The sequence below is a fragment of the Polypterus senegalus genome, chromosome 17 (genome assembly GCF_016835505.1).
Source record: "Polypterus senegalus isolate Bchr_013 chromosome 17, ASM1683550v1, whole genome shotgun sequence".
Lineage (NCBI taxonomy): Eukaryota > Metazoa > Chordata > Cladistia > Polypteriformes > Polypteridae > Polypterus > Polypterus senegalus.
In genome coordinates, this window is record NC_053170.1 from 3,548,248 (window position 1) to 3,568,190 (window position 19,943).

Sequence of the window (19,943 nt, forward strand, 5' to 3'; positions counted from 1 at the left end):
TGATGGTTTTGTGCACACCTCAGTTATCAGTCAAACTGTTCTTGTCATTTTGCCCTGTGGTGGGCTGGCGCACAGCCTGGGGTTTGTTTCCTGCCTTGCGCCCTGTGTTGGCTGGGATTGGCTCCAGCAGAACCATGTGGCCCTGTGTTAGGATATAGCGGGTTGGATAGATGGATGTTCCTGTCATGAACCGTTACTCACACACTGTACGTTAAAGATTCATGTGGCCTGCTAAACCTCCTACACCCCTGCACATTAATCAGCTCCTTTCTAACACAGAATGTGTGACTAACGCACACCGAGTGACTCCCCTACATTAATAAATGATCATTCATGAAAACCCCGATCCTACCCTTGCCTTAGCAGTCGACTTCCTCTTGGCCGGCAGGTCCAGCACGTCTGGGATGGTTTCGTAAATGTTCTCTGCCTCACATATCCTTTCTGAGCTGATGCGCGTCTTTCCCGCTTTGGAGGTCCCCAAGGGAGGCTGATTCTCCTTCTGCACGCTGGCATTTCGGTCCGCTTGTTCAAAAAGCAGACTGCCAGTGGACCTGGAGGGTCGAACGCTGCCTGCCACTTGTATCGTGGGGGGAAATTCCAGGTTGTAGCTTGCCCGGGCGCGGGCACTCTGTGTGTACAGCTCGGCCACGGGCTCTTTGGACTCGGAGAGGATGGTGGGCTCGAGGCTGTGGCGTTTAACAGAGTAAGGCTTGCTCTCCTGGGGCACCTTCTCCTTCAAGCAAAGGGGTGACAGGTTGGCGTCAGAAGTGACGGGCTTCAGTGCAATGACAGATTCGTTGTTTGGCAAACGGTGCCGGCCCATGTTAATGTTCTGAGGGATACCAAATGTGGACATGCGGTTCTCGTGGGCTTTGACATTCAAGTGAGCGCGTAAGGTGACCTGCCCATCGCTGGCGTGCTCACTTCCAATATCGGTGGCTGTTTTTTGCTCCCTTCTACCAAAGGAGGTCAAGTCCTCGTGAGCAGGCTGGAGGTCCACAGTTTGCTGTTTCTGGGCGGGCAGCACTTTGACGTACTTGGCAGGAACATAAAAGGGCTTGGTGTTGTCCTCCCGTTGCACGTGCCACCAGTGGTCATTAGTCCTGGACAGGAGGATGTACCTCTCGTTGGGCTTGATGGAAATCAGATCCCCATCTCTTCCGGTGTACTGAAACTCGTACTCCACCAGCACGTAGTCTTTGTGGTAAAGCGCCGTCATCTCTGCTGCGGCCTTTCGGAGACGAGTTCTTAGGAGACGATTCTCTGGTTCGACGGCTGTGGATCAAAAGAAGAATGAAGTGTCAGTGAGCAGAACGCAGTAAATAATTCAGAGAGAAGGAAAGGAACCGGAAAAAGGAAGAGAACACATTACAGTGAACAAAAAAAGAGGAGAGCAAAGAATGAAACACAAAAGGTGACGAGAGATGAAAGGCGAAGCTGAACGATGAATTCAAACGTTTACACCATAAGCATTAGGAGCGAGCGTGTGAGAGATTCTGGACTGTTTCGAGAGGCCATTTTGAACTCTTGTGTGCTCAGAGACTGGACGGGTCACGTCTCACCGACTATGGAAACTCTGTCCAATGACAGTTGCTTTTGCCTGAAGAGTCACTACACTTGGACACAAAATTTAAAAAATGCTTTACGCACTGAAAGGTTTCTACATTCTTTTAGGATTCCCACCAACGGGACAACACGCGAGCGTCCCGAAGCAACTACAGGCTCCCAGCACTGTAGCAGTTCGCCGTAAAAGAGAATCAGAAAAGATTGCGGTCAGGCAATAAACGCCTGCCATCGATGGGTGATGCAAGGAACATTATAAACATTACAAATGTTGTGAATTTCCCCTTGGGATTAATAAAATATCGATCTATCTATCTATAAATGCAAGGGCGCAGAATTACTTGGCCACTAACCTGGTCACCTGATTAGTGTGGCTGTGTGTAGGAGAGCGGCAGATCCCGCTACAATAAATAACTGCGCTGTTCCTGTTTCACGCTGACTAAAGTTGGTTTTGCTAAAGTACTGAGACTCAGCCTCGTGTTTTGGGGTGCATGACAGGGACTCAGACATTACAACACACACACACACACACACACACGTGGTCACCATGCTATAGTAAACAGCAGACGCTCATACAGAAGTGGACTATATGAGTGAGGCATGCCGACTGAGAACGAACATGGGAGACGATTACCCACAATCCCTATGTGACGCTCTGCGGACAAAGTGTATACGTACTATTCGTATTGCAAGACCTCGCTCGTTTATCAAGTTCAAATTTATTAAAAATGAACCCAGGTATTTGAATTCTTGAACTGGCACAAGTTGGGTGCTGCGGAGTTGAACGATAGTCGTACGACTGCATTGATACCAAGTCTGTATGGCTGGGCAACACATGCAAAACCATAAAGGTCATCTGTGGCCTCGGCATCATCGTCAGCCAGTATGGAGCAGTGAACACTGAATCTGATTTGAAAAGGCTTTTTTCATTTTTCTCTGAACATGGGAAAGGCTCTATATAAATAAAATGTATTATTATTATTGTTATTATTATGGAATCCATCCCGATGTTAAAGAACAGGGGAGAGACCACGTCTCCCTGCCAGACTCCAGTTTGGATGTAAATGCCTTGGAAAGCTCATTCCAGATCTGTACTTGACTGGATGGCGGGATGTTCAGTAGTTCGCCTGGCGAAGCTTCATCACTTTCTGAGGGATGAGATCGGTCTCTAGTCTTCCCTTACGGCAGGCCAGTGAATGCAGTTGAACGCTGATCTAAAGTCGATGAAGATGATGACCCTGATCCTGCTGATCCTCCTCTACGGGCCAGAAACTTGGACGCTACTCAAATCGGACCTGACCAAACTGCAGGTCTTCCAAATACACTGCCTACACCAGATTCTACACGTCTCGCTTCACGACCACCTTCAAAATTAGGATATTTAACGTAGATATGTGATCACCATCTGACACTCAAGGAGCAGCAGGTTCAGAAACGACAATTACGGTGGTTTGGCCACATCTCTAGAATGGATAACAGCCGCTTACCACACAAACTCCTCTGGCGCAAGCGACCCATGCAGTGGAGAATGGCACCAAAGATGCACCAAATATGCATCAGACAGGCCAAAGCAGACATAAAGAATGAACAAATCACTCTTGATGATGCCACAACAGCGGATATTGACCGCCAGGTATGGAAACGCCTCAAAAACAAAATGGGCTTAGGAAATCACCTACACCAAGTGCCAGCCAGAGATCAAAGAGGAAAGAAGAAGAAGAAGACGACCGTATCTATCTATCTTTAAAGCCTTTCATTTCATCTATCTATCATATAGTGCCTTTCACTATATCTCTCTATCCATCTACTATAAAGTGCCTTACACGTCTATCACATAGTGCAGGGGTGTCGAACTCCAGTCCTGGAGGGCCACAGTGGCTGCAGGTTTTCATTCTAACCATCTTCTTAATTAGTGACCAGTTTTTGATGCTAATTACCTTCTTTAGCCTTCACTTTAATTAGCTTGACTCAGGCCCCTTAGTTGTTTTTTCCTTATTTAGCAGCCGGACAGCAATGAGACATAAAACAAGCAGGACATGACCAGCTCACCTGTACCCATCAAACAAAATCTGAAAATAGACACGAAGGTCTCAGTAAGGTCGATCCCTCAGGTTACCAAAACATTTTAGGAGTTCTTAGAAAAAAACAGAATATCAACAGTTCTGGAAATGTCTACTGTGGCAACAAGCCATGGAATTGAATAACGGGTTTAATTAACAGCAAGAATCAGCGTCTCATTAAGGAACTGGTTGGAGTTTGAAGCCCCAATTTAGCTGGTTATCTTTTGGCTCGTTTCAAGTCTCATTTCTGTTTGGCTGTCATTTAATAAAGAAAAGAATCAATTCAGAAGACTTAATCCTTAAAAACGGGGCTATTAAAATAGAGGGAAAGGAAGTTAATTAGAAGTAAAAACTGGACACCGATTGGGAAAAGGGGTAGAAAGAAAACCTGCACCCACTGCGTCCCTCCAGGCCTGGAGTTTGTCACCCGTGATATAGTGCGTTTCACATCCATCTACGGTATCTATATTGCCATTTATATCCATTTATCAATTATATAGCGACTCACATATCTATTTATCTATCTATCATGAAGTGCCTTTCATTCTATCTACTATATAGTGCATTTCACTCTACTATAAAGTGCCCTACACATCTATCTATCTATTATAAAGTGTCTTTCATATCCATCTATTTATCTTTAACAGGGCAGTGTGTGTGTGTGTGTGTCTCAGGTGAACGTGGATCTGGTTGCACTGTAAACGGCGTCCTTTTAATTCATTACTGTTTCATACAGTTGCGTTTGATTGAGGCTCAGCCCCTGTACTAAGTCACTTCACCTGCTCCTCCTGCCCCCATTCCTCGGTAGACCACTGTAGCTGATGATGCCCAATGTGTCGTTTCCTAAGGGTCCATTGGTATCTAATCAGTTCTGTCTTGAAGCCGCACACCCTCAGGCAATGGGCGCACTTGATAGATGATGCCCTGTGTGGTTAAGAGCTCCTAGGATGCTAAGGTTTTTATTCCGTGTTATTGTGCAGCACTTTTGTCAACGTGTTGTGTTTAAATGTGCTTTATAAATAAAACATCAACACTGCTGCTTTCCTATTGAGTTGTGAGAAAAGCGCTATTAGATGCAAAGATTTATTATTATTACTAAATGCCCCGGCAGTCTTAACACAATCATAAGAATGAGGGTTTCTGCAATTAAAAAAATGAAATCTCTGTGCCATTTAATTTACTTGTGTCTTCTCCCTTTATTTTTGAGACGGACTCATGCTAACCCTAAACTCAGAACAGATAAAGTGGATCTGCAAAATGGAAGAACGGTATAACCCATCCTCAATTCAGTACAACACAATGGCCCAATAATTTATGAGGAACAACGTGAAAAGATTTTTCATGACAAAGCATCAAATAAAGCTAAACAGAATGAAAACAAATTAAATATACCAAACTGAACCACCATAGCTGGAGCGGCTTGACAACTTTCAGCCAGCGCTTCAACAAAACGTTTCACACTCGCTAATCCTGACAACTTCAAGACGCCACGCTGGGACGTTTTGCAACATTAAACTTTGCGTCAATCACTTTGTGACCAGGAGATGGCGCTACAGGCCCGAGAGTAACGAGGAAAGGAAGCTTACAATCACAACAATCGTGGACATTAAAAAACAGATTAAAATGGGAAAGGCATCGGATTAAGGTATTGGAAACGTTTGCTACTAATGTCTTAAACGACAAATAATAATTTTAGTAGGATCTGTTTTTACTTATTTATGTAAAAACATGACTAGTTTTAGAATAAATGTATACTGGGCATGCGCAGAAACACATTTCGATAGGTTGTGTAAGTTCGACAGAAAACTGGCTGTGTCGAGGATTGGTCAATTATTATTATTTTTAACTGATCGTTTAAATTTCTTTTTATTTTATTTACGCAGGTCACAGGTAAGACCCTCCGGGACGCTGGTGTGTCTTAAAGTGAGGATAAAATTTAAAGGATAGATTGCAAGATTCCAAGAGGGGATCCCAACCTTTTATCAAAGAAGGGAAGTTTGCTTTTAACTGATGTGTGTGTGAGAGAGAAAGACAGGGAAGAGCTTTATCTTGCGGAGGGGTTAATTAGACGGTGGGGTGGCTTTAAGTAAGTCTGGGGTGTCCTGGCTGTTTCGTGAATGTGGAATTTACAGTTGATATTTTTTTTATTCACGATTAGAGATGTGACAGTTGGATTGTATTAATAATGCATTCATATTAGTAAGTTAGGCGTGAATGATCGTGTGTTCAGTAAATAGTGCTTCGTGTGTGGTTTGTATATTCTTTTTATGACAACTCACCGCAGTTCTTATTCATAAAAAAGGGCATTTTAAAGGTATTTACCTTTACCCAGAGTCAAAGCAGAGCCAACCGGTGATTAAAAGGTGGCAGCAGCGACCCCTACTGGATGACAATGGCCACCTTCAGTTTTTACTGTACTGTACACTAAGCAGACAGCTGTAAGCTCTATGAGTATCGCCGCGGTTCGTGTGACTTAATTTCTCTCGGAAACCGGTCAGCAGGACGCCTTTATTGTGGTCACAGCTCCGTTTAAGAACAATGACCGTCCACTGCTACGTCCTGTGTCGGGAGTCAAAGAGACAAGTCTGAAATACTTTTGAAATTTCACTTCCAAAACGTCTACTTAACAAGGCTAAGGTAAGGCTAAGTCAAGGATCATTGTCAAAAATATAAACGCACGTTAAAGCACAATATTTTAAACCCGACAGCACACGTCACATGACAGGACACTCGAGTCACTTACCGCATTCAGCTCTACAGGCTGTCATAGGAGGCTCAGAAATATCTTAACCCAGTTCACGCACATCTGGGGAAAAAAAGTCAAATATTCCCTCTGTCCCAGTTTTAGCAAAAGTGTTAACGAAGGTCGGGAGATGAGAGTCGCGAAATGCAGAACACGTCCCCTGGCGCGCGTGCTCTTGTGACGGCCGAGCGGCGCAGCAGACACTCGCAGGATCGTCACATACGAGGCAATCTCGGCACACTAAAGTGCATTTACTCGCAAGTAAAACCGAACAGGAAACCTTCTTTCCCCAAAGCGTCACCTGCTTGTAACACGGCGTACCATTTAAGGGATTGACAAATATGACAAGTCAAGCAAAATGACACCTTTTATTGGCTAACTAAAAAAAGATTACAATATGCCAGCTTTCCAGGCGACTCAGGCCCCTTCTTCAGGCAAGATGCAACCCTGACTACAACGTCTTGCCTGGAGAAGGGGTGAGTTGTCTCGAAAGCTGGCATGCTGTAATATTTTTAGTTGGCCAATAAAGGTGGTCATTTCACTTGACTTCTCATTACATCCATAATGGCTAACACGGTACAACACCCTAGTACTACTATCGCGCTCACAAAATCTCATTCGTCTCCGCATGTTTTCTTGAGCTTTAAGCGCCTCTGTCCAATCTAAAGGATGTCAACTTTTAAAGTCTTATAGGGTGTGCGGTGGGAGTGCAACTCCACAGGCTGGCACACTGCTTTAAGAATTTACTAGCATTGCCACCAGTTTGAAATATCAATCATTGACAAAGCCCTCAGGGTTAACGTTTGCAGTGCACCAACAATTGGAATGTGTTCTGTAACGCGTGTAGTGACAAAAAAAAATTAATCTTTTTTTTTTTTTCATTTCAACTGATGGTCACATCCCAAACATTAGCACTGCTTTTATGAATTCCATACCAAAGTATTGTAGTCGGTGAAATAATAACATTTTTCATTCCAACAAATGGTGCATCACAACCATTAGCACTTCTTTTACAAATCCCATGCGAAATGTCACATAACAGAGATGTAGCAACTGGATGGACACACAGACACACAGACAATTCTCCTTTTATTAATGTGGATTAGGGTTCAGATACTAATATTAAAAACAGGCAAACATCCAAATATAGTCAAACACAGGTTAAAAGATTTAAGTACTACATGTACGATTGTAATGAATGTGACTTTGAGTGCATTATTATTACTAACTAGCTGTGCTACTGTCTAAGATGGGTTGACATCTGAGAAATCAATGCAGATCTCCATGCAGCATTTGCAGGGCAGCATCTACTGGAATGTATTTTGTAATGCATCCACCTTAATAAAAGGATAAGTGTCTCTCTGGTCACTAGGTCCATCACTCCAAAAGATGGGGCATCACATACATTTTAGTAATAAAACGCATTACATTTGTCATTCAAACTGACGGCGTATCACAAACATGAACAGTGTGCTGCAAACGTTAACGCTGAGGTCTTCACTGATAACTTAGATTTCAATTAATCTTAGACAGGTAGCACAGCTACTGTAGTAAGAAAATGCATTGCATTTGTCATTCCAACACATGGCACATCACAAACATTTCTACTAATAAAATGCATTATTAACAAATATTTGTGACGCACTAACTGTTGACTGAATGACAAATGGAATGCATATGTCTGCATTATATTCTATTTGGTATGCGATTTGTAAAACCAGTGTTAATGTTTGTGATGTACCACTGGGTGGAATGCCAAATACAATGCATTTTACTACTACAAATGTTTGTGATGTGCCATGTGTTGGAATGCAGAATGTACAATGCATTTTAATTCTACAAATGTTTGTGATGTGCCATGTGTTGGAATGCAGAATGTACAATGCATTTTAATTCTACAAATGTTTGTGATGTGCCATGTGTTGGAATGCAGAATGTACAATGCATTTTAATACTACAAATGTTTGCGATGTGCCATGTGTTGGAATGCCACATACAATGCATTTTAATACTACAAATGTTTGCGATGTGCCATGTGTTGGAATGACAGAAACTTAGTGGCCAGAAAGACACACAGATACAGAGACACTGTTCCTTTTATTAAGGTGGATTACGTAATGGGTGCTCGATCATTATCATGCCAAGAAGCCTCTGAGACCAGTCACCATTCAGGGGGAGGACGTGGAAGTGGGGCAGAGCAACAGGCACCTGGGGGATCACATAAACAACAAACAGGACTGGTCCGATAACACAGTGGTGCTGTACAAGGAGGTCCTGAGCAGACTGGACTTGCTAAGGAGACTCAAATCTTTTGATGTTTGTAGCAACTTGCTGGAAATGTTTTAGCAGACCACAGTGGCCAGGGTGGCGTTCTACGCTGTGGTCTCCTGGCAAAGCAACCTGAGCATAAAAGAAGCACAATATCTGAAAAATCTTATCAGGGAACCCGGTGTCATTACAAGGTGAACCCTGGACATACTGGAAGTTGCTGTGGAAATGTGGATGATGGCAAAACTTGGGTGCCATAATGAAAAATCCCCTCCAGGTGGCGCTCTCTTGCAGTACTGTACCAGGTTTATTCCACCACGGTGTGCTGCGGAGTACCTCTGGGGGTCTTTTCTGCACACTGCTATCAGGCAATTCAATGTTTCCTCCAGACGTACTTGTTAAATTTATTTTTATTGATTGATTTATTGATCGATTGATTGAGTTTCTGTATTGTCTGTTCCTGGTAGTCTGTATTCTTGCTTTTTTTACGTTTCTGCTACCCTATGCATTTGAATTTCCCCCTGGGATTAATAAAGTTTATCTAATTGAATTTGCTGAAGTTGTGTAATATCATGGTGACATCACAGAGTGGACATTGTGCTGCTGCTGCTGCTGCTAACTGAACAGACGTATTTTAATTGTAATTGGCCTGACTTTTAGGATACAGAACTTTAAATTGTTTCCGTTTTCCTTCAACCAACAGCCAAACAGAAATGAGATGCAATGGGAGCCAACACATGATCAGCCGACCTTTAAACCATTTGAACCCTCGGGTCACTCGTGCATCTCGATAACAAAAGACGGTCGTGAAGTGTTGAGAAACATCGATGTGTTCCGGTCAGTACGATATTGTGATGGTGCCGTCAGGACGTAACGAAAATCAACAGTCTGGGGTAGCAGAATGAGGGGCACTTAAGAGTTAAATCACCCGTTTCATTAACAGCAAGAACTGGCATTTAATTAATACTCGACTGGCAGAAGAAACACTGTGTATTAGAATTAGACAGATTATTAACTTGACCCTTTAATCTAAGGCGAATTGCATCATCATCATCATCATCTCAGATACAATCCAGTCCATTTCTTTTTCCCCCAACTGGACAAGTGACTTGCTTAGCGTTACAGAGTGGTGTCAGTAATGGGATTTCAATCCACTGAAGACCAAACTCTTAACCACTGCGCCACGCTGCCTGTTCAGGAAACTGGACAGCGTGAAAATGGTGGCCTTCCAGGAGTGGACTGTGGCGCCCCGGTAACCGATTAAGGAAGAAGAAACAAATGAAGAATTCTGAACGTCAAACGGCACGTCACTTAAAATTCAGGCAAAAGATGGCTGACCCATCACCAGCAGCAACAGTGGGTTACTAACTGAGAAAGTGGCGGACGTCTGACTATGACATCCCTGCTAAGAGGCCATAACACCAAGACTGTGGCTGAACACAATGAGCCGACCACATTGACATCCATCCATCCATTTTGTAACCCGTTGAATCCGAACACAGGGTCACAGGGGTCTGCTGGAGCCAATCCCAGCCAACACAGCGCACAAGGCAGGAACCAATCCTGGGTAGGGTGCCAACCCACCGCAGGACACACACAAACACACCCACACACCAAGCACACTCGGGACAATTTAGAATCACCAATCCACCTAACCTGCATGTCTTTAGACAGTGGAAGGAAACCGGAGCGCCCGGAGGAAATCCATATCAGACACGGGGAGAACATGCAAACTCCACGCAGGGAGGAACTGGGAAGCGAACCCTTAAGGGTCTCTTAACTGCGAGGCAGCAGCGCTATCACTGTGCCACCGTGCTGCCCACCACACTGACATGATAATTGAAACCTCAACACTGCTATGGACACAGTGTGACCCTTTTCATGGAAAGACTGGGATGGAGGATGATTCTGTTCTTCTCCTTTCAGCTGCTCCCATTAGGTGTCGCCACAGCGGATCATCTTCTTCCATATCTTTATGTCCTCTGCATCTTGTTCTGTCACCCTCATCACCTGCATGTCCTCTCTCACCACATCCGTAAACCTTCTCTAAGGCCTTCCTCTTCTCCTCTTGCCTGGCAGATCCATCCTTAGCATCTTTCTCCCAGTATACCCAGCATCTTTCCTCTGCACATGTCCAAACCAACACAATCTTACCTCTCTGACTTTGTCTCCCAACTGCCCCACCTGAGCTGACCCTCTAATGTCCTCATTTCTAATCCTGTCCATCCTCGTCACACCCAATGCAAATCTTGCCATCTTTAACTCTGCCACCTCCAGCTCTGTCTCCTGTGCCACCGTCTCCAGCTCATATAACATAACTGGGCTCACTACCGTCCTGTAGACCTTCCCTGTCACTCTTGCTGATACCCGTCTGTCACCAATCACTCCTGACACTCTTCTCCACCCTGCCTGCACTCTCTTCTTCACTTCTCTTCCACACTCCCCATTACTCTGTGCTGTTGATCCCAAGTATTTAATCTCCTCCACCTTCACCAACTCTATTCCCCTCATCCTCACCATTCCGCTGACCTCCCTCTCATTCACACACATGTATTCTGTCTCAGTGGTCCTACTGACCTTCATTCATCTCCTCTCATATCTCCACCTCTCCAGGGTCTCCTCAGCCTGCTCCCTACTATCACTACAGATCATAATGTCATCAGCAGACATCACAGTCCACGGGGACTCCTGTCTAATCTCGTCTGTCAACCTGTCCATCACCATTGGAGATAAGAAAGGGCTCAGGGCCGATCCCTGATGTAATCCCACCTCCGTCACTCCCACCGCAGACCTCACCACAGTCACACTTCCCTTCTACATATCCTGTGCCACTCTTACACTCATACAATACCACAACTCCTCTCAGTCACCCTGTCATTTTCTTTCTTCAGGTCCACAAAGACGCAATGCAACTCCTTCTGTTCTTCTCTAAACTTCTCCATCAACATCCTCAGAGCAAACATCACATCTGCGGTGCTCTTTCTTGGCATGAAACCATCCTGCTGCTCACTAATCATCACCTCACTTCTTAACTGAGCTTCCACTGCTCTGTCCCATAACTTCATGCTGTGGCTCATCAGTTTTATCCCCCTGTAGTTACTGCAGTCCTACACATCCCCCTTTTTCTTAAATATCGGCCCACCAGTCCACTTCTTCTCCACTCCTCAGGCATCCTCTCACTTTCCCAGATTCCAATAAAAACTCCACTGCCATCTCTCCTAAACACCTCCATGCTTCCTCAGGTACAGTCCAGGCCAAAAGTTTGGACCCACCTCCTCATTCAATGTGTTTCTTGATTTTCATGACCATTTCCAGCACTCCATCACTCTCCTTCTTGGTCAAATAGCCCTTAGACAGCCTGGAGGTGTGTTTGGGGTCATTGTCCTGTTGAAAAATAAATGATCGTCCAACTAACCTGACTTCTGCACAACACAACCCCATTGATAAAGCAAGAAATTCCACTAAATAACCCTGATAAGGCACACCTGTGAAGTGAAAACCATTTCAGGTGACTACCTGTTGAAGCTCATCGAGAGAATGCCAAGAGTGTGCAAAGCAGTAATCAGAGCAAAGGGCGGCTATTTTGAAGAAACTAGAATATAAAAACATGTTTTCAGTTATTTCACCTTTTTTTGTTAAGTACGTAACTCCACGTGTGTTCATTCAGAGTTTTGATGCCTTCAGTGAGAATCTACCATGAAAATAAAGAAAACACATTGAATGACGAGGTGGGTCGAAACTTTTGGCCTGTACTGTATGTCATCTGGACCAACGGCCTTTCCATTCTTTATCCTCTTCATCGCTGTCCTTACTTCCTCCTTGCTAATCCGTTGCACTTCCTGATTCGCTATCTCCACATCATCCAACCTCTTCTCTCTCTCGTTCTCTTCATCCATCAGCCTCTCACAGTACTCTTTCCAGGATGGGAGACGACAAACTCTTTGTGACACTATTTCCCCCAAGACGCCAGATGGCAGCTTCCCTGGACTGCATGACTTCCCGCAGGGCACTATGGGACATGTAGTTTAATACCACAGCCCTGCTGGGTACGCTGGAAAAGAACCTGGGGAGTCACGTCTCACCCATAGCCCAGTACTGCACAGGCTGAAGAAAACTTGAGTTGTCCTTCTGACCTGGAAGTGCTAGCAAGTCACGTGAACGGAAGGACAGAAGCACTTTGGGGTCGAGGACTATAAAAAGGACTTCTGAAGACCCAGCAAGCGAGCTGGAGTCATAGGGCAACACTTGCTGGGAGGTGTGGAAGAGAAATAGAAGAGCATTGTGCTTGTTACTTGCCTGTTCATTTGTGTCTGTGGTGTTTCAAGAAGACAAAATATTAAAATGCTTCTTGTTGCTTTCAACCCTTGTCCCGGGAGTCTGTCTGTTGGGTTTAAAGGGGCAACAGCGACCCCTAGCGTCCACAAGGTGAACAGATGAGGGATGGACTGGGGGAGACACTTTTATCAAGAGCTTCATCCCCAGGCACCAAGGATGGCAGTGCTCCTCTGGCTTGGCCCCCAGGTTAGACACCCACAGGGTTGCAGATCTGGTCCTGCCGTCTCCGTCCTTGGGTGCCACCAGGAAAGACAGCTGGGACAGGACCTCCCTGTGTAGGGCAACATCTGTATGCCCCCGGAATTGCCTCCGTCGTGTGATGCCATGGCACTGGCAGTACCCATGAGCCCAATGTGAAAGGAAGGGTCTCCCTTCACTTAGAGAGTCAGAATCGGGAGGACGAGGACAACGCTCGCTGCGGAGTAGTGGATGGTGGTGACCAAGAACATAAATTCGGTGAATACTTGGAAGTAAACCCACCGAGTTATTGCTAATTAATAAAACAACGTCACCTAATCCTGCATTTGTGGCTCAGGTGGTTAGGTGGTGTTCAGGGCTCTGGGGCACACCTTAGTGGCCACAACGTTTTTACCTGCCAGCACAGTGAAAAGACCTCGTGTACAGTCGAGCCACAAAGCAAAATGACTCAAAACAACAAGCAAGCAATCATCACGGCAGTGCGTCTCAAGAATTCTTTGACACGGAGTTATGAGTCAGTGGAACGGGACACACTCACCATGAGTCACGAAATGGTAGTCAGCGGCACGTTGAACAGCAGGCCGACGTTCCTTTGGTGTGTTTTGAGTGGACTGCCTTATTATAGTACGATGATTCAGCTTCTGATTACTTCATTATTTGTCTTTACAGTTTTCTTTTAAAAAACAAACAAAAAAACAAATTGGATGTGAGCGTCAGTAGGCCTTGTGCCCCGGGGACCGAGGGACCTGAACTCTTCTCTAACATTTCAGTCATTATTTACTGCTCTGATGGCGATCTTTCTGATCATAACATTGGTCATTACGATAGCAAGTGATGAGAAGAATTCATAATTCATTGTACAATTCCAGTATTTGAGGGGTCCTCTCGAGCGCCTCTTTTTCTTGAACATTTTGGCTCAAAAACTAATCAGCACATCGTCGTCTTATGACAGGCTTCAGTTTTTGAGTTTGGTCTTTTTTCCCGTCCAGCCGTTTTAGATCGAGACGGTCCTCAAGAAACTGTAACACACACACACACACGTCATCGAGATATCGATGTTTTCAGTATCAGGGGACCCTAAAACATCGAGATCGGACGAAAATCGGAGATCTAAAGCTAGAGAGGGTGCAAAGCAAAAATGACGAGACATAGTGGCATTGTAGCTATTGAGACGTCCTCTCTCCCCTCGGCCTCCTGCATCGCTCTCTTGGATAATTGCAAATAATTTGTCACCGTGAGCGAACTCTGATACTTAGCGTGACGAGAGAAGTCGCAAAATCAACCGGAATGTTCAAGCAAATTCTAGAAAAAAAAAAAAAAAACATCTAAATCCGTTAAGTAGTTCTCTCATGAAAATCAGTTGGATTTTATATATATACTAGCCATCCGCCGTGGCTTCTTCCGTGTAGTAATGAAACAGGTCAGACCTTAAAAATGAACAAACAAACAGGTATCGCTAGCTGAGCAGAGGCGAGGTGCGCTGCAAAACATGGCCAGAGGTACAGAAACTCGAACGGAGGCTGGCGTGCGACTGAGGAGGACCCCGGCCATTTCCCCTTCCCCTTGGCATGCAGCTGCTCACTCAAATTTGGCACAAATCTCTGATACTTAGTGCGATGAAAGAAGTCGCAAAATATACTGGAAAGTTCAAGAAAATAATAGAAAAAAATTATACAAAAAAAAAAAAATAAAGATCTAAATCCGTTCTCTCGTGGAAAGTGGACAGACGGACAGACAGACAGACACTGGATTTTATATATATATATATAGAGAGAGAGAGAGAAAGAGAGAGAGAGAGAGAGAGAGAGAGAGAGAGAGAGAGAGAGAGAGAGAGAGAGAGAGAGAGAGAGAGAGAGAGAGAGAGAGAGAGAGAGAGAGAGAGAGAGAGAGCAGAGAGAGAGAGAGAGAGAGAGAGAGAGAGAGAGAGACAGAGAGAGAGCAGAGAGAGAGAGGAGAGAGAGAAGAGAGAGAGAGAGAGAGAGAGGAGAGAGAGAGAGAGAGAGAGAGAGAGAGAGAGAGAGGAGAGACAGAGAGAGAGAGAGAGAGAGAGAGAGAGAGAGAGAGAGAGAGACAGAGAGAGAGAGAGCAGAGAGAGAGAGAGAGAGAGACAGAGAGAGGGAGCAGAGAGACAGAGAGAGAGCAGAGAGACAGAGAGAGAGAGGAGAGAGACAGAGAGAGAGAGAGACAGTAGTGAAACAGGGTAATGAGGAGGGCCCCGCCCAGCTCCCTACTCCTGACATCACACTTCCTCCTCCCCTAGGCTTGCAGCCTCTGTCGCGGATTAACAGGAAAATATCAAACCTGCAACTGAACTCTGATACTCAGTGTGACAAGAGAAGTCGCAAAATCAACGAGAATGTTCAAGCAAATTCTAGAAAAAAAACCCGATCTAAATACATTAAAAAGTTCCCTTTTGAAAACCAAACAGACGCTGGATTTTATATATATACTAGCTGTCCCCAGCAGCTCCACCCATGTAGTTGTGAAACAGGTCAAACTTTAAAAATCAACAAACAAACAGGTATCGCCCGCTAAGGAGGCAAGGTATGCTCCAAAATGTGGCGAGAGGTAGAGCGACTCAAACGGAGGATGGCACGTGAGTGAGGAGGTCCCTGCCCGGCTCCCTACTCCTGACGTCACGCTTCCACCTCCCCTCAACCTGCAGCCTCTGTCTCAGATTAGTGTGAATATATCATTCCTGCAAGCGAACTATGATTCTTAGCACGATGAGAGAAGTCACAAAATCAACTGGAATGTTCAAGCAAAATTTTAGAAAAAAAAGATCTAAATCCGTTCTCTTGCGGAAAGTGGGTGGACAGACAGACAGACACTGGATTTTATATATATATATAGAGAGAGAGAGAGAGAGAGAGACTAGCCATCCCCCGTGGCTCCGCCCACGCAGTAGTGAAACAGGGCAATGAGGAGGGCCCCGCCTGGCTCCCTACTCCTGAGGCCCCGCCTGGCTCCCTACTCCTGAGGCCCCGCCCGGCTCCCTACTCCTGAGGCCCCGCCCGGCTCCCTACTCCTGAGGCCCCACCCGGCTCCCTACTCCTAACGTCACGCTTCCCCCACCCCTCGGTCTGCAGCCTCTGTTTCGAATTAGCGCGAATATATCGCTCCTGCAAGCAAACTCTGATTCTTAGCACGATGAGAGAAGTCACAAAATAAACCGGAATGTTCAAGCAAATTCTAGAAAAACCCCAATCTAAATCCGTTAAATGGGAGCAAAACATCCTCCAAGAGTAACTTCTCCCAACCATCTAAGAACAGTCTGGTGACCAACATGATGGAGCACCGGGCCGTAAGGCAAAAGTGAGAACTAAGTGACTCAGGGAGCAAAACATGAAAAGTTGGGGTCCATGGCCAGGAAACTCCCCAGACCTTTAATCCCATTTGAGAACATGTGGTCAAGAGGCGGGTGGACAAAGAAAAACCCACCAACTCTGACAAACTCCAAGCATTGATGATGCAAGAATGGGCTGCCATCAGTCAGGATTGGGCCCAGAAGTTGATTGCCAGCCTGCCAGGGTGAATTGCAGCGGTCTTGAAAAAGAAAGAAGGGCCAACACTGCAAATATGGACTCTGTGCATAAACTTCATGTCACTGTCAATTAAAGCCTTTGAAACTTGTGAACTGCTTGTCATTCTACTTCAGTGGACCAGAGAAACATCGGACCGAAAGATCTAAAAAGAATGAAGAAGTAAACTTTGTGAAAACCGACACTGGGGTCATTCTCCAAACCTCTGGCCACGGCTGTATTAGCGCCATCAGGTGAAGAGCGAAGTTCAGTCAATCCATTCAACTCGTATAACCAAAATACCCCGGTGGCTGCGGCTAGCAGTGACGCTAAAAAAAGCACGACAAGAAAAGCAATTTGTTACAACGTGTTGGTGCAGGGCTGGATTTAGAATCTGATCATCTTACCTAAGGGAAGCGGCCCTAATAAAAACTGAGCTTCAAGATGGGAGGGTGCTAACCTGAGCCACGGGGGATCAGTGCCAGAGTCCTGTCTGAGTTGTGATTTAACATTCTACGCCATTAGACTTCCTGTTGATTTATTTCAGAATTCACACCACTGGATTAAAATGACGTACAGTACAGTGAGCCCGTCTGATATTCGCTGTAACTGCTCCTGTTGCTTTGTAAACGAGGCTAATGAACCATCTTGAGTGCTTTGACTCACTGCATGGCATTTCTGTAAGACACGTCTTTTAATTCAAAGTCCTAACCACACTGGGCAGAACCCTGATGGCCTCATTTATGGAAAATCACCCCTCTTCGTCCATTAAAAAAAATAAATAAAAAAAACAAACAAAAAAAAAATGGTTGGCATATTAAAAGAAATCACCGCGAGGGCAAATCAAAGAGTAAGCAAATATCACAGAACCTTTTGAGGAAGTTGAATGGGACACACGTCTCGTAGGATAACACCACATGATTAGTTGCTTTGAAATCCACAGACTGCAGACAAGAAAGGAGGAAATCAGACTTTCGGCTAATGGCAGAAGTTGCCTGAAGATACAGTGGTAGATCACTGAAAACAACACAATACAATTTCATTTTTGATTAGCCCAAAATCACACGAGGAGTGCCACAATGGTCTTTAACAGGCCCTGCCTCTTGACAGCCCCCCGGCCTCGACTCTCTAAGAAGACAAGGAAAAACTCTTATAGGGAAAGAAACCTCGGGAAAGTCAGTTCAAAGAGCGACCCTTTTCCAGGTAGGTTAGGCATGCAGCGGGTATCAAAAACAAAGGGGTCAATACAACACGATACGCAGAACAGAACACAAGTCATCCTCAATACAATATAATAGAACAATAGAAATATTACAAATACAGAGCAGAATTCAACAGGAGATGAGATCACGTAATATGATTTGGATTTGTTCAGAGTCCTGGAGACCTCGGCCATCAAGCCGCCTCCTCCTATTGGCTGTCCCACAGCTGAGTCAGGGCCAGGCCAGGCCAGCCAATCCGGTGAAAGGACTCCTCTACCTGACGATTCCTGCGATCTGAGATGACTTGACCTTAGGTAGGCCGGTGGGTGAGCCGACACTGAAGGCCCAGATCAACCTTTTTAAACACTTTGACTACCATTAACTAATAGCGGACTGATTTAATGACAACACCAGACACATCCTCCAACAGGGAGGTCACAGTGACAGCATGGCAGCAAGCGATATCCATACCTGCTCACCCTTGTTTTAACATGGTGCTTTATTAAACATGGCGGCTTTTAGGTTGGTTTTGGTATGATGAGCAGGTGTTCATTACCGGGTGACATGTTGGCACAGGACCTGAAGGATCAAGTGTCCTGGGCTGGAATCCCACACCTGGTTTACGGTCCATGTGAAGTCTGTATGTTCTCCGTTTGTCGGTGTGACTTGTTCTCCAGGTGCTCCAGTCTTCTTGCCCTACTCTATGCCCAAACACGGTGCCGGTTGGGTTAGTTAGCAACTCTAAGATGGCCTCCGTGCGAGTGTCGGGTGTGTGTGTGTGTGTGTCCTGCACTGTAACTCCGCCATCTCCAGAGTTCTTTCTATCTTTGTGCCCAGCACTTCTGGGATGGGCCCTGGACCCCTAGAATCTTCGGACAGATTAGAGAACACATGTATAGTATTTATCTGCGCGTATTTATGTCTCAATGATTTTCTTTTATAGGAGCTGTGCAGTTCTAGTCTGGTACTCCAGCAAACCTGAGGCAGAATGTTAATACTGTGAGAACGTTATTATTATACATTCAATTAAATCACATGGAGAACACTTCCTATTCGAATGGCTCAAAGCGTTGCTGAGGCTAGGGATCTGCACTGGCAATCAGCGCTGCGTGGGTGAGCTCAGGCTGGAAATCCTCAGAGCACCGAATATCATGGCAGTGTTTTGTTTAGTGTGATTCTTCAATTTTGCATGGAAGACCGTGCCTGGGATGGTGAGTCGGTGCTTCCTATTTTTTAAAGGGACATTAAAGGGTGTGTTCCTGATACTGAGGAGTCCCACTCCTCCTCAGCCTTCCTGAGGAAGCTTAGGCTGGGGATCAGAATAAAAACTATTGTTTGATAGCTGACTCCTTCATGTGTGTCTCTTCGGAGAATCCTTGGGTCCCGCTGGTTTGACTTTGTGTTGCTCATGGAGTCCCGGATGAGGCACATGACCTGCATTGTGAGGGGGCGTCAGTTACGGCACTACAGGGTGATCCGGCTCACATGACCTACATTTTTGAGGGCCTGAGCAGCTGGACCAGGCCAAGGGGACATCCACATAACACCTGGCTGCAGCAGGTAGACAGTCATTTCCAGAAGGTGGGACTGGACTGCGTGTTTGCTTGAGGGGTTGCCAACTGGGATCCCAAGCTGTTTTGTCGTGTGGTGGGGCAGGCTGCACCAGTGCATGCCCCCCAACCTGACCTGACCTGATAGGTGAAGATCAGATCCAGGAAGAGCAAAGTGGATTCCTTCCTGGTTGAGGAGCAGGGAGGGAATACGTCAGTTTGCTAAGCCCGAGCTTTGTGGGCTTTGAAAAACCCGATGACCACGTGTACCCTGTTGGTACCTTGGGGAAAATTCTACAACAGCGTGTTGCTTTAACCCTACTACAGGACCCCAAAGCTATGGACTAATCTGCCTGCTAATATAAGAGATACCCCTTCAGTCTCAGGCTGAACTCTCACTACTTCAGTCCAGCATACCCTGACTAGAGCTGCTGATCAGCTGTGCATACTGCATTTCTGTTAGTCAATTGTACACAAATATAAGTCATACAATATTTATAGAC

General features: G+C 45.4%; 1 protein-coding gene across 4 annotated transcripts in view; it reads right to left on the reverse strand.

The window, feature by feature from the left end:
* Positions 1-19,943, reverse strand: part of arhgap27l (Rho GTPase activating protein 27, like) — a 186,665-nt gene that overhangs the window by 147,897 nt on the left and 18,825 nt on the right. For 3 of the 4 annotated variants that reach the window (XM_039740600.1, XM_039740599.1, XM_039740602.1), the window contains exon 2: positions 353-1,275. In XM_039740600.1, the coding sequence (XP_039596534.1) occupies positions 353-1,219 (867 nt within the window). In that variant the 5' untranslated portion in view covers positions 1,220-1,275. The remainder of the gene's footprint in view (positions 1-352; positions 1,276-19,943) is intronic. The other variant, XM_039740601.1, reaches the window with a different exon arrangement.